At 37.0% G+C, this 15,070-nt stretch overlaps 1 protein-coding gene across 1 annotated transcript in view; it reads left to right on the top strand.

Moving 5' to 3' along the window:
* LOC124985162 (ankyrin repeat domain-containing protein 18A-like) overlaps positions 1-15,070 on the top strand; it is a 33,900-nt gene that overhangs the window by 10,747 nt on the left and 8,083 nt on the right. Inside the window, exons 7-8 of the mRNA XM_047553623.1 lie at positions 1,552-1,624; positions 4,219-4,270. Coding sequence (XP_047409579.1) covers positions 1,552-1,624; positions 4,219-4,270 — 125 coding nt within the window. The remainder of the gene's footprint in view (positions 1-1,551; positions 1,625-4,218; positions 4,271-15,070) is intronic.

Genomic DNA, 15,070 nt, shown 5'->3' with positions numbered 1-15,070 from the left:
CGTTTTCACCTGGTTTGGTGAAGACAAAATAGGAATTTGGGACATGGATGTTGGGAACTATGTAAAAATCATATTAAAAGGGAATTTGAAGGAGTCCAAAGCAGGTTGCTTTCATGTTTGTAGGAATGACAGAATTCAGGGTTTCTGTTGAAAGTTATTAAAAACTTTTATGCTACTGGGAAGAATCTGTAGAATATATAGAAGTATGAGGGTGGTTTGCAGAACTTCAAGCACCAAGGACTAGAAGTTGCTGAACCACATGATCTATGACCCAGAGCAGACATATGCTCACTTCCACCACTTTTGTCAACTCTCTCATGTCCTTCCTATATACAGGTAGGGTACGACAGGGGTACAATTTGGCAGAGCTATTGTGGAGTGTCAGTTGGAGGGTTGGTAACATTCTTATGCTGAGACCAGTGACTGAGACCCCATTTAGCTTGTTTTCTTGGAGCAAAGAAAGAGCAACTCCCACTTCTGGTCCTTGAAGCCAGTCTTGTTTCAGGAAACTTCATCTTCATAGGATGAAGATTTAGAGGTCCTGCCAAAGATGGACATGGGAGTGGAAACCCACAGGAAGGAAGATATTTAGGTAGTACTTGGGGAAACAGAAGTCCAACTAGCATTACTGTATTTCATAGGCAATCATTTGCATTGAGTGAGTGTCTGTGAATATTTTGAAGTGCTTGCTATGTTTTGTGACCCTGAATAAGGCAGGAGTTGTATTGGAAAATTAATTGAATTTTATAATTTATAATGTTTCAGTCTCTCTAAGAAAGGAATTCCCAGTAACAACATATACATTTGTTCTTTTTTTTTCTTTTCTTTTCTTTTTTTTTTTTTTTTGGATCTTCATCTTTCAAACCATTAAAATGTTTCAGGGAAATCCCTGTGTTGTTATTGAGTAAAGGAGTAAAAGGAAGCAAGAGAGACATTTTAGCAGGTGGTTTCCAGGCTGAAGTACCAAGGCTGACATTTTCAAGTTAGCTATCTTAGTCTCTTATCCAGGGGGAGACAATGGAGAAGAAACAGTATATCTTTCTACTTCATGTTATTTTGTGTGTGTGTGTGTGTGTGTGTGTGTGTACGTGCACGCGTTTTTTGTGGTGCTGAGGATTGAACCCAGGGCCTTGTGCGTGCAAGGCAGGCACTCTACCAACTGAGCTATATCCCCAGCCCTCTACTTCATGTTAGATTATTAGGTTTGTTTCATTTCAGGCCACAAAGGTTATGTTGGCTGCTTATTGAATTTTTCAGTTCAGCCTTCAGGACAGACAGTTTTTGAAGATAAATTATTCTCAGACTTGACCAATATATTGGCTGTCACTCTTTGAAATGGAACCAAGTGTGACTTCACTCAATGATTTATAGAATGGAAAAAGCAGAGGCAGAAAGTGATAAACAAAAGTTTTCTTAAAATGGAGGTCATATTTTAATCCTATCAGTCAAAACCCTCATTTAATATAGTGATATCCAAACATTCACCAGATTTTATTACTTTAAAAACTGGACTAGACTCACCCATTTTTGTTATACATTTTTGCTCTCAAGATCTGCAAATAATCCTGATCCTGGTGATATCAAGACTACATCAGAAAAGGACAACAATAAATCTGATACCAAGGTAAATGCCCTCTTGTCAAATTAATTTTCTTGCTCTGAATTTTGTTTGTGAAGTGTTTAGTCTTACAGTTTAACAATGCTTTCCTCATCATCATCTTTGGAAATTTTCTCAGGAGAAATTATTTTGCAGAATTGTGTTGAATTTTTATTTTTAACTTTGTAAATATCAATGTTCCATCTACTACTTTAGGGAAGGTAGGGGCTTTTGAAAATACATAACAGCAGCAAAATTATACTAGGAGAAGCATTCGTTTTGAAAAAATATTTTTAGATGTAGATCAACACAATACGTCTATTTAATTTTATGTGGTTCTGGGGAGCTAACCCAGTGCCTCTCACGTGCTAGGCAAGTGCTCCACCACTGAGCCACAACCCCAGCCCAGGAGAAGTGTTCTAATAGCACAGGAAATATGAGATTTGGTCAAGAATTATTTGGGTAAGTTAGTGTGACTTGTAAATGAACTTACATAATTTATTATACTCAGGACTAAGTAAATCTTTAACGGTTTGGATAAGTGTTTATGAGTCATGTAATTTTCCTGATACCTTAGTTTGAATACTATAGAGAACATTGCATACATTTTTTCTCTTGTATGCTTTATGTTTTAGTTCATAAACATTTTAGAAGAGCTTTTCTAAACCCACCTGGGTTCCATCCATATTTACATTTAAACTATGAGAAATTGTTAAAAAGGAGAAATTTAAAACCTGTTTCTCAACATTTCTATTGTAAAGGTATTGTGCTTCCTTTTCTGAACCTTCCTGTTAAAAGTGTATATAAATCTCTTAATCTAAATGAAGACTAGATATTTTCTGCAAATAATAACTAGTTGTTGAAGCAGAAAGTCTGAAAAACCACATGGCATAATTTGAATTTCAGAAAACTTCTGCATTGTATTGTTTTAAAATACACACTCTGAATCTTTATGTCATACTCTAGGATTTCAGGTATAGAAATTTGTTTACTTAGTTATTTAAATACTCATTTTAAAAGTCTTTTGTCACTCTGAACTACTGCAAGATAGAAAACATGTGGGTATGTCTTGGAAAACTGAGAATAGTGTTTAGATGTAAAAGACTTTTACATACTTTGTGAACATGAATAAATGGGCAGAAAAAGGATATCTACATAATGAAGTGTTTTAAGTAATAAGCCTGAAGTAGCTAAATATTAAGGCTTTGGATTTCTGAAAATATGGCTGAAGCTTATAATCTCTTTTAAAGTTCAAGAAGTAAAATTTCTGGTGAGTTATCATAAACTAATGTTATAAATAAGAAGCTAAGTAAGGACATGTAACAAATATGAAAGTAAGTAGCAGGATATCCCTCACTACTTCCAGCTTTGAGCTAAGATTAGGAGTTTTTGAGGCCCAACCCATGTACTATTAAATACATCTTTTTCAGTTTTACCTACTTTTAGCCTTTTTTTTTTTTTTTTTTGCGGTGCTGGAGATCAAACCCAGGGCCTTGTGCATGTAAGGCAAGCACTCTACCAACTGAGCTATATCCCCAGCCCTTACTGTTAGCTTCTGATTACCAGTTTTCTCTTTCAGAGGGTAATTGGGGAAACTTCTCCCTACTAATAATGTTACAGATTTCATAGAATAGTTCATAACTATGGTTAACTAATTGAATTACTTTTATAATAACAAAACTGAGTGCTTTATCATAGAAATTTTAATAGAAAGAAAATGATAGTGTAATAGAAATCAGTATTATCAGTATTATTTGTTTGGTCAAAATTCTGTGTTTGATTTCTTTCCATGCTTTGCTTTTACTTCCTTTCCTTTCTTTGGCTTAAACACGTATTCAATTGACTGATCATGTCTCTATCTTTCTGTTTCGTTCTTCTTCCTCCTTACCCTTCTAAAAATGTTTTACCCCTAGACTCAGTATTTCCTTTGAGAATACATTTCTTTAGGGTCTGTTCTTTTCAGCCACCTGTGCTTCTATGATGGCTTCTTTACTTAGTCATCCTATTTTCTATTTGCTTGTGTGTCTTTGGTTCATCCATCTTTGTCCTACAGGACTTATTCTTGCCTTTCTGGGATGGAACAAATGCATGTAATCATTTGTCTTTAGCTGTCTGACAAACAGGATAAAAGGAACTTATATACTGTTTGTGACCCTATCCTATATTAGTTACAAATTGTCCTCAAAACTCAGCTCTGTGTTTTTCCCCTCAAGAGGTAGTTTGTGCAAGTAAAAACTATGGAAAAGTTCAAAACATCACAAATAATTACTTTAAATTTCTTAAAATGTCAGATATTTATAAGTGTGCTGAGCTACGGATGGATCATATTTTTACCCAATGTTATTATGCTCAAGAAAATAATCTATTGGATATCACAGTATTTATATAATAATTGATTAGAGGTAAGGGGAGTGATGTTTGGAACTGTCCCTCTCATCTCTTATAATTCTCAACCCATGTGAAGATGCAGGTCATTGCATGGCAGAATTGGGGTTTGAATGTACATACGAATGAATCAGAAATCTGTGCTCTTTCCAATGTATCATATAATAATGCTGAATATTATAATCATTTTATCAAATGTAATGCTTGTTACACATAAAACTTTTCTTCCCTCCCAGAATGTCCCTGAAAGAAAAAAAGTATGTGATTTTCAGCAGTCCAAGAAAGATGGTAAGATACTTGAAGTCTGTTCATTCTTGTGCTGTTTATTTGACTTGAAATCATATACATTTTCACATATTCTTTACTTTGTTTTCATTCAAATAGAAGCAAAATATGACACTGAGAAACCAACAAATGCCATAAGTTGTACTTATTCAATTAGGGGCAATTTGAGGAGCAGTATACAAACATGTCTTATAATCATATAAGTGATTCTGAGTGTTCCACGAATGACACATCCCATTACATTCTATCATCAGCTTTGACATTTTGTCCCACAACTCCTAGGGTTGTGAGTGGCTCCTCTGATTAGGGAGCAGTTTGAGCTCCACTGATCAGCTTGTTTACATTGGTGAATGGACATTTTCCTATATATATATGCATCTTTTTTTTTTTTAAGTACAGGGGATTGAACTCAGGGGCACTTAACCACTGAGCTACACCCCCAGCCATTTTTGGTATTTTATTTAGAGACTGGGTATCACTGAGTTATTCAGGTCCATTCTAATTTACTGAGGCTGGCTTTCAATTTGCAATACTCCTGCTTTATCCTCATGATCTGGGATTATAGGTGTGAGCCACCATGCACAGCTCCTATAATATTGTCAGTGGAAACATAAACTTGCTTTTGGAATCTTAACTTTATGTTTCATTAAACCTGTATTCCTGGTTTTTCTGTAGTATATTTGTGTCATGTTTTTTTCCCTAAACATAAAGAAAAAGCCCAAAGCTAAAGTAATCATCATCAAACCATGCATAAGGATTCTTCTTTGTATGAATTCTGCATGAATTTATGGTTGTTTTTGATACGTTGTTGTATAATTGATTATCTGTCCCTTTTGCTTTTCGGTATCTCAAAAGAAATGTCCCCAAGACAGGGTAAAATATTTCCACTTTTATATAGAATCATTAACTATACATTGTATGACATATAAAATTTTAATATAATATCTTGTTTCCAAACCCATCAAGCCTTCCATTGAAGAGACAAAGCCAATAAAGGTAGTGGAAGTGAATGCTGTAAGGACATTCAAGTCAGATAAATTTTGCTATAAAATTTTTCTGGGAAGAACTACATTAAGCTCTTGAATTGTAATCAATCTTTCCAGTCCTTATTTTGTTTCCAAATTTTATGGTAGGATTTCACATAAAAAATTCAAATGTTAAAGTCAGTTTCCATGATTAAAATAAAAGTTATTTATGAGTGCAGCAAAATGATTTTTTATAAATGCAACCTTTGTCTTAGATGTTTCTACATTTAAGCCTTTGTAAAAATGTTTATTAGAACATTATAACCATATATAATTTTGTGGTTTAGTTTTGACATAACTATTCATGCATGGAATATAATTTGCTCCACTTAAGTTTCTAGGACCACTTTCCCTCCCCTCCTCCCTTACATTGTTCTTCTTCCACTACTCTGCTGGCCTTCCATCACTTTATTTATAGTCTTTAAAATTTGTGTTTGTCCATAGACAGAGAAGTGAAATTTTTTGTGGTATAATCATATATGTGCCTAGCATCATTTGATCAACTTTCATAGATGCTCCCTTTTCCTTTGCCTCTTCTCTCCACATATATCCCCTTCTTCTATCCACTGATATATCTTCCATTTTTGTAGGCTTCTCCCCACTTTCTTCATTTTTCTCTAACTTCTGCATATGAAGGAAAAACATTCTGCCCTTAACTTCCTGAATTTGGCTTATTTCATTTAATGATGTTCTCCAGGTCCATCCATTTATAAGCAATGCCATAATTGATTTGTATGGCTGAGTAAAAGTCGTTGTCTGTATATACCACCTTTTCTTCATTCATTCATCTACTAATGTGCACTTGGACCAGTTCCATATCTTAGTCTTTTAAATTCCAGTGCTTTAAAAATTGAGGAGGCCGTAGCATTGTTGTGTGCTGATTTTAGTTCTTTTGGATAAACAGTGAGAAGTAGGATAGCAGGGTCATTCCATTCCTAGCTTTTGAGAAGTCTCCATACTGTTTCCTACAGTGACTTTATTAATTTTAAGTCCCCATCAACAATGTATGAGTGTACCTTCTTCCCCGTCCTTTCCAGCATTTATTATTGTTTGTATTCCTGAAAATTACCATTCTAACAGAAGTGAGATTAAATCTCAATGTGGTTTTGACTCGCATTTCCCTGATTGCTAGAGATGTTGAACTTCTTTTATGTTTTTCTTGGCCATTTGCATTTTTCTTTTGAGAAGTGTCTGTTTATTTTCTTGCCCCATTTATTCATTGATTTATTTCTTTATTTTTTAGTATTAAGCTTTTGGGTTCTTTAAATATTCTGGATATTATTCCCCTGTTGGAGAAGCAGCTGGAAAAGGTTTTCTCCTATTCTGTATACTCAGTTTTCATGCTCTTAATTGTTTGCCTTGCATGCAGAACTTTTGAAATTTGATGCCATCCCACTTATTGATTCTTCATTTTCTTTCTTGAGCTTAAGGTTTTCCTAAGACATTTGGCAACTGAGTCAATAAGTTGGAGTGTTGACCCTGTCTTTTCTTTTAGCAGTTGCAAAGTTTCTGGTCTAATTCCTATGCCATTGATCCACTTTGATTTGACTTTTGTTCAGGTTAAAAGATATTTCTTCTGCAATGTATTCAGAGTTTTTTAGCACCATTGGTTATAAAGGTTATCTTTTCTCCAATGTATGGTTTTGTCAAGTGTCAGGTGACTATGTGGATTTGTCTCTGTGTCCTATACTATCCCATTGGTCTCATGCATGTTTTGATGCCAATACCCTAATGTTTTTGTTACCTTAGCTGTGTGGTCTAATTTGAGATCAGGTATTGTAATGCCTTTAGCATTTCCCTCCTTGCTTAGTGTTGACTTGACTATTCTGAGATTTTTGTTCTTAAAAATGAATTTTAGAGTTGTTATTTTCCAGTTTTGTGAAGAATGTCATTGGTTTTTCGGTGAGATTGAATTGAATCTGTGTAACAGTTTTTGTAGTATGTTAATTTTGACAATATTAAATCTGCCTTTCCAAGAATAAGAAAGGTCTTTCCTACTCCTAGTCCTTTCCTCTCTTCTCCTTCACCGCCTCCCTTTATTCATATCTCCTTGAATTTATTAATAGTTCTATTTAAGTATTATTAGCATATCAACTATTCCTGGACAACTTGCGACTGCCTCCTCAGAGGTTACTTGTAAGCTTCTGTAAGACAATTACATGTGGATCAGAGTAATCAAACTTATAAGAGAGTCATCTTTCCAGTGGGTCATTCTGTGGGAGGAAAAGTCTTATTTGCATCACACAAAGAGAGAAGAAATAGCTGGCACTAAAAGATTATCAAAAGAGGATTAGTGAGATTAATCTCATGGATTTCTATTAAGCACTTCTCAATGGAAAACTGGGTTTTCTTTGTAAGTATTTGTCCCCTGGTCTGTTTCCTGTATTTTACCATGCTAGTAAGCATAATTCCCACAGAACTAGCTTCCTTGTGGTGAGGTGTTTCATCCTAACTAGTTTTGATTGAAAACCTGGAGACAGTGTTGTGTACCCATGACCCAATAAGTATAACCCTTATAATTGTTCTACTGACATTATTCCAGAAAAATCCTGCTATTTGGCACTGTTAGTTATATACTAATGATTTTGCTTGTCAGTCTTTTAGCATTCACTTAGGATTATGGGCGTGTACACATCAGCTTATGAATCAAACATTGATAAGTGTTGTTCTTTGTCCTTTCTTTTAATAAATCCCAAAAGAGGGGACATAAGAGTTCTTCATGCCTTAATTGCCTGTCACTAAAATAAATAATTTTCATTCAAGAAGAGTGGCTAGGAATGGTCCCAAAGGAATACTTTGTAACAAAATATCAGCATCATATCTTTTACTATTTCATATTTTATATACTGTTGATTAAATTTACTGTTTTCTTTAATAACAGATGAGAATCCTGAATATGAAACTTCAAGACGGTAGGATTTTATAGATTTACAAATTGTATTTGTTAAGTACTTATAGCATATAGAGAAAAGGAGGAAGTTTGAAGTGTTCTGTTTTTAGCTAGAGAACCTATCATGTGCCTGGCACTTTTTTTTTTTTTTTTTGGTTGTTGTTGTTGTTATTGTTGCTGTTGTTGTTTTTGTGCCAGGGATTGACTCCAGGGATACATAGCCAGTGAGCCATATCCCCAGTTCTTTCTTTTTTTAAATTTTATTTTATTTTATTTTATTTTTTTTTATTGTAAACAAATGGGATACATGTTGTTTCTCTGTTTGTACATGGCGTAAAGGCATACCATTTGTGTAATCATAAATTTACATAGGATAATGTTGTTTGATTCATTCTGTTATTTTTTCCCTTCCCTCCCACCCCTCCCACCCCTCTTTTCCCTCTATGCAGTCCTTCCTTCTTCCATTCTGGCCCCCATCCCTAACCCGAACTCTGACCCTAACACTAACCCCTCCCACCCCCATTATGTGTCATCATCCACTTATTAGCGATATCATTCGTCCATTAGTTTTTTGAGATTGGCTTATCTCACTTAGCATGATATTCTCCAATTTCATCCATTTGCCTGCAAATGCCATAATTTTATCATTCTTTATGGCTGAGTAATATTCCATTGTATATATATATATATATACCACATTTTCTTTATCCATTCATCAATTGAAGGACATCTAGGTTGGTTCCACAACCTGGCTATTGTGAACTGAGCAGCTATGAACATTGATGTGGCTGTATCTCTGTAATATGCTGATTTTAAGTCCTTTGGGTATAGGCCAAGGAGTGGGATAGCTGGGTCAAATGGTGGTTCCATTTCAAGTTTTCTAAGGAGTCTCCACACTGCTTTCCAGAGTGGCTGCACTAGTTTGCAGCCCCACCAGCAATGTATGAGTGTACCTTTTTCCCCCACATCCTCGCCAACACCTGTTGTTGCTTGTATTCTTGATAATTGCCATTCATATTGGGGTGAGATGGAATCTTAGGGTGGTTTTGATTTGCATTTCTCTTATTAGTAGCGATGTTGAACATTTTTCCATATGTTTGTTGATTGCTTGTAGATCTTCTTCTGTGAAGTGTCTATTCATTTCCTTAGCCCATTTGTCGATTGGATTATTTGCATTCTTGGTGTAGAGTTTTTTGAGTTCTTTATAGATTCTGGAGATTAGTGCTCTATCTGAAGTATGATTGGCAAAGATTTTCTCCCACTCTGTAGGCTCTTTCTTCGCATTGCTGATAGTTTCCTTTGCTGAGAGAAAGCTTTTTAGTTTGAATCTATCCCAGTTATTAATTCTTGCTTTTATTTCTTGTGCTATGGGAGTCCTGTTGAGGAAGTCTGGTCCTAAGCCGACATGTTGAAGCTCTGGACCTACTTTTTCTTCTATAAGATGCAAGGTCTCTGGTCTGATTCTGAGATCCTTAATCCATTTTGACTTTAGTTTTGTGCATGGTGAGAGATATGGGTTTAGTTTCATTCTGTTGCATATGGATTTCCAATTCTCCCAGCACCATTTGTTGAAGAGGCTATTTTTTCTCCATTGCGTATTTTTGGCCCCTTTGTCTAGTATGAGAAAATTGTATTTATTTGGGTTTGTTTCCGTGTCCTCTATTCTGTACCATTGATCCACCTTTCTATTTTGGTACCAATACCATGCCGTTTTTGTTACTATTGCTTTGTAATAGTGTTGAAGATCTGGTATTGCGATACCCCCTGCTTCACTCTTTCTACTGAGGATTGCTTTAGCTATTCTGGGTTTCTTATTCTTCCAGATGAATTTCATAAATGTTTGCTCTATTTCTGTAAGGTACATCATCGGGATTTTAATTGGAATTGCATTGAATGTGTACACCACTTTTGGTAGTATGGCCATTTTGACAATATTAATTCTTCCTATCCATCTTCTAAGGTTTTCTTTAATTTCTTTCTTTAGTGTTCTGTAGTTCTCATTGTAGAGGTCTTTCACCTCTTTTGTGAGATTGATTCCCAAGTATTTTATTTTTTTCGAAGCTATTGTGAATGGGGTAGTTTTCCTAATTTCTCTTTCTGAAGATTCATCACTTATGTATAAAAATGCATTGGATTTATGTGCATTGATCCTTATATCCCGCTACTTTACTGAATTCACTTATGAGTTCTAAAAGTTTTCTAGTGGAATTTCCTGGTTCCTCTAAGTATATAATCATATCATCAGCAAATAGGGATAGTTTGAGTTCTTCTTTTCCTATTCATATCCCTTTAATTTCATTGGTTTGTCTAATTGCTCTGGCTGGAGTTTCAAGGACGATATTGAAAAGAAGTGGTGAAAGAGGGCATCCCTGCCTTGGTCCAGTTTTTAGGGGGAATGCTTTCAGTTTTTCACCATTTAGAATGATATTAGTCATGGGCTTAGCATGGATGGCCTTTACAATGTTAAGGAATGTTCCCACTATTCCTATTTTTTCTAGTGTTTTGAGCATGAAGGGGTGCTGTATTTTATCGAATGCTTTTTCTGGATCTATTGAAATAATCATGTGATTCTTGACTTTAAGTCTATTGATATGGTGAATTACATTTATTGATTTCCTCATGTTGAACCAACCTTGCATTCCTGGGATGAAACCCACTTGATCATGGTGCACTATCTTTTTAATATGTTTTTGTATGCGATTTGCTATAATTTTGTTTAGAATTTTTGTGTCGATGTTCATTAAGGATATTGGTCTGAAATTTTCTTTCCTCGATGTGTCTCTGTCTGGTTTAGGTATCAGGGTAATATTGGCTTCATAGAATGAGTTTGGGAGGGTTCCCTCCTCTCCTATTTTATGGACTACTTTGAGAAGTATTGGAATGAGCTCTTCTTTAAAGGTTTTGTAGAACTCAGCTGAGAACCCATCTGGTCCTGGACTTTTCTTTGTTGGTAGGCTTTTGATGACTTCTTCTATTTCATTACTTGAAATTGGTCTATTTAAATTGTGTATGTCCTCCTCGTTCAGTTTAGGCAATTCGTATGTCTCTAGAAACCTGTTGATGTCTTCGAAATTTTCTATTTTGTTGGAGTATAGATTTTCAAAATAGCTTCTAATTATGTTTTGTATTTCAGTCGTGTCTGTTGTGATATTTCCTTGTTCATTCCGAATTTTAGTGATTTGGGTTTTCTCTCGTCTTCTCTTTGTTTGTGTGGCTAAAGGTTTATCAATTTTGTTTATTTTTTCGAAGAACCAACTATTTATTTTGTCAATTTTTTGTATTGTTTCTTTCGTTTCAATTTCGTTGATTTCAGCTCTCAGTTTAACTATTTCCTGTCTTCTACTACTTTTGGTGTTGGTCTGTTCTTCTTTTTCTAGGGCTTTGAGCTGTAGCATTAGGTCGTTTATTTGTTGAGTTTTACTTCTTTTATTAAATGCGCTCCAGGAAATAAATTTTCCTCTAAGTACTGTTTCATAGTGTCCCAGAGATTTTGATATGATGTTTCTTTGTTCTCATTTACCTCTAAGAATTTTTTAATTTCCTTCCTAATATCTTCTGTTATCCATTCATCATATAATAGCATATTGTTTAATCTCCAGGTGTTGGAGTAGTTCCTGTTTTTTACTCTTTCATTTATTTTTAAGTTCAACCCATTATGATCTGATAGAATACAAGGTAGTGTCTCTGTCTTCTTGTATTTGCTAACATTAGCTTTGTGGCATAATATATGGTCTATTTTAGAGAAGGATCCATGTGCTGCTGAGAAGAAAGTGTATTCACTCTTGGTTGGATGGTATATTCTATAAATGTCTGTTAAGTCTAAATTATTGATTGTGTTATTGAGATCTATGGTTTCTTTGTTCAATATTTGTTTGGAAGATCTGTCCAGTGGTGAGAGAGGCGTGTTAAAATCACCTAGTATTATTGTGTTATGGTCTATTTGGCTTCTAAAATTGAGAAGGATTTGTTTGACATACATGGATGAGCCACTGTTTGGGGCATAGATGTTTATGATTGTTATATCTTGCTGATTTATGCTTCCCTTAAGCAGTATGAAATGTCCTTCTTTATCCCTTCTTACTAACTTTGGCTTGAAGTCCCCATTTTCTGAAATGAGGATGGAAACTCCAGCTTTTTTACTGAGTCCATGTGCATGGTATGTTTTTTCCCCATCCTTTCACCTTTAGTCTATGGGTATCTCTTTCTATGAGGTGAGTCTCTTGCAGGCAACATATTGTTGGATCATTCATTTTAATCCAATCTGACAGTCTATATCTTTTGATTGATGAATTCAGGCCATTAACATTCAGGGTTATTATTGAGATATGATTTGTATTCCTGGTAATTTGGTTCATTTTAAAAATTTTATTTATTTATTTATTTTTTGACACTACTTGGTTCCTCCTTTATTTGACAGTTTCTTTAGGATAATTCCTCCCTTTGCTGATTTGCTTCTTTATTTTTTATCTCTTCCTCATGGAATATTTTGCTGAGAATGTTCTGTAATGCTGGCTTTCTTTTTGTAAATTCTTTTAGCTTTTGTTTATCATGGAATGATTTTATTTCATCATCAAATTTGAAGGTAAGTTTTGCTGGGTATAAGATTCTTGGTTGGCATCCATTTTCTTTCAGAGCTTGAAAAATGTTGTTCCAGGCCCTTCTTGCTTTTAGGGTCTGGATTGAAAAATCTGCTGATATCCGTATTGGTTTCCCCCTGAATGTAATTTGGTTCTTTTCTCTCACAGCCTTTAAAATTCTGTCTTTATTTTGTATGTTAGGTATTTTCATTATAATGTGCCTTGGTGTGGGTCTGTTGTAATTTTCTGTATTTGGAGTCGTATAAGCCTCTTGAACTTGATTTCCATTTCATTCTTCAGATTTGGGAAATTTTCTGCTATTATTTCATTGAATAGATTGTTCATTCCTTTGGTTTGTTTCTCTAAGCCTTCCTCAATCCCAATAATTCTCAAATTTGGCCTCTTCATGATATCCCTTAGTTCTTGGAGATTCTGTTCATGATTTCTTACCATTTTCTCTGTTTGTTCAACTTTGTTTTCAAGGATAAATATTTTGTCTTCAATATCTGAGGTTCTGTCTTCCAGGTGTTCTATCCTATTGGTTATGCTTTCTATGGAGTTCTTAGTTTGGTTTATTGTTTCCTTCATTTCAAGGATTTCTGTTTGTTTTTTTTCAATATCTCTAACTCTTTATTGAAATGATCTTTTGCTTCCTGTATTTGCTCTTTTAACTGTCTTTTGGTGCGATCATTCAATGCCTGCATTTGCTCTTTCATCTCATCATTCAATGCCTGCATTTGCTCTTTCATCTCATCATTTGCTTCACTGATCATTTTAATTATGTACATTCTGAACTCCCTTTCTGTCATTTCTTCTGCTATGCTGTCGTTGGATTTTATTGATGTGACATCTAGATTTGTTTGGGGCATTTTCTTCCCATGTTTTCTCATATTGTTCAGGAATCAGTGGGTCATTAAGATATTGCAGATTTCCTCTATTGAGTTATAATATCCCTGAAGATTGCTAGTATATCCCCTCTTATCCTTCAGTAGCCTGCAGTCTTGGAGGAAGTTGATAATGCGGTGCTTCACAAGGAAGCTGCCTCTCTAGGGTTGGTGACCCTCAGGTGGGGTATATTCTGTGCTAGTGGGCAGAGGTGCCTCCACTTGTTGACCAATGGTCATCCACAGGGGAACTAGGCTGCAGGCTGAGGCAAGGCCTGTTTGAGCCTGTGTCTCTGGTTTTACCGTCCTTGTGGGAAAACCTCACCCAGCAGGGAAGTCTCACCCGGTGGGGAGGTCTCGCTGGTCAGTTCCCCTCCGAGAGTTTCCCCTCAATCTACAACTACCGCCTGGGCTGGGCTGTCTTCCTCTGCAACGTTCCCAGGGGCCCGGACCTACCTCCTGGGCCTGGGAGCCTCACCCTTCGCAGATGAGTCTCCTTAGGCTGTCTCTCCTCAGAGAATCTGCCCGCAGTCCTGGAAACTTCACTCTGCCCCTAGGCGTGTCTCTGTGCGGTTCTTCCACCAAGAAGTGGGTCCTGGGACCCTGCTTTGCACCTAATTGCCTGGCTATGTGGCCCCTCCTCTGAGCCGCCACCTGGAGCCCCGTACAATAGCTCTGAGACCCAGAGACCCGCCACACACCTCCTCCTCCGGACAGCCACCCGGTTTCCGACGCAGTCACTAGGAGTCCAAGCAACTCACTTCACGTCTCTTCCTCTCGCCAACCGCCCGTAGCCCTAGGCAGTCACTCCGAGTCCAAGTGACCCGCCCAGTTCCTCCTCCTCCTCGGAGGGGTACCCCCCGGGTGTTCAGGAGCGGTAGCTCAGAGACCAAGGGACCCACCACGCTCCTCCTCCAGGCAGGCCACCGGTGTTCAGGAGCGGTCGCTTTGAGTCCAAACAACTTACCACTCGCCTCCTCCTCTGGCAACCGCCTGTGGCTCTGATACAGTCACTCCTAGACCAAGCGACCCGCCGCGCTACTCCTCTTCCTCCGGGCAACCCCCCCTGTGTTCAGAAGCGGTTGCTTTGAGTCCAAACAGTTCACCACGCAGCTCCTCCTCAGGCAGCCGCCCGGAGCCCCAGTGGTTGCTCCGAGTCCAAGCGCTGTGCTGAGCCGCCTCCTCTACGATGATCCCAGTTGTCCATGTTTACCGTTCCAGTGGGGGGAGGGGTGTCTCCACGAGCAACTCTACTTCACAAAGTTCCCTGCGTTCCGGGGCTACCGCCCCATCTGGCACACCTCCCCAACGGGAGAGACTCACCCGGCGGCTTTGAGTTGGTCCCAAGTCTCTCGCTATCTCCTCTTTTGAATCCTGCGTCCTGGAGCAACATGAAATGCAACCGCCCTCTAGTCCACCATCTTGAA

Source organism: Sciurus carolinensis, chromosome 5, assembly GCF_902686445.1.
Source record: "Sciurus carolinensis chromosome 5, mSciCar1.2, whole genome shotgun sequence".
NCBI lineage: Eukaryota > Metazoa > Chordata > Mammalia > Rodentia > Sciuridae > Sciurus > Sciurus carolinensis.
This window is presented reverse-complemented; position numbering and strand designations above follow the sequence as displayed.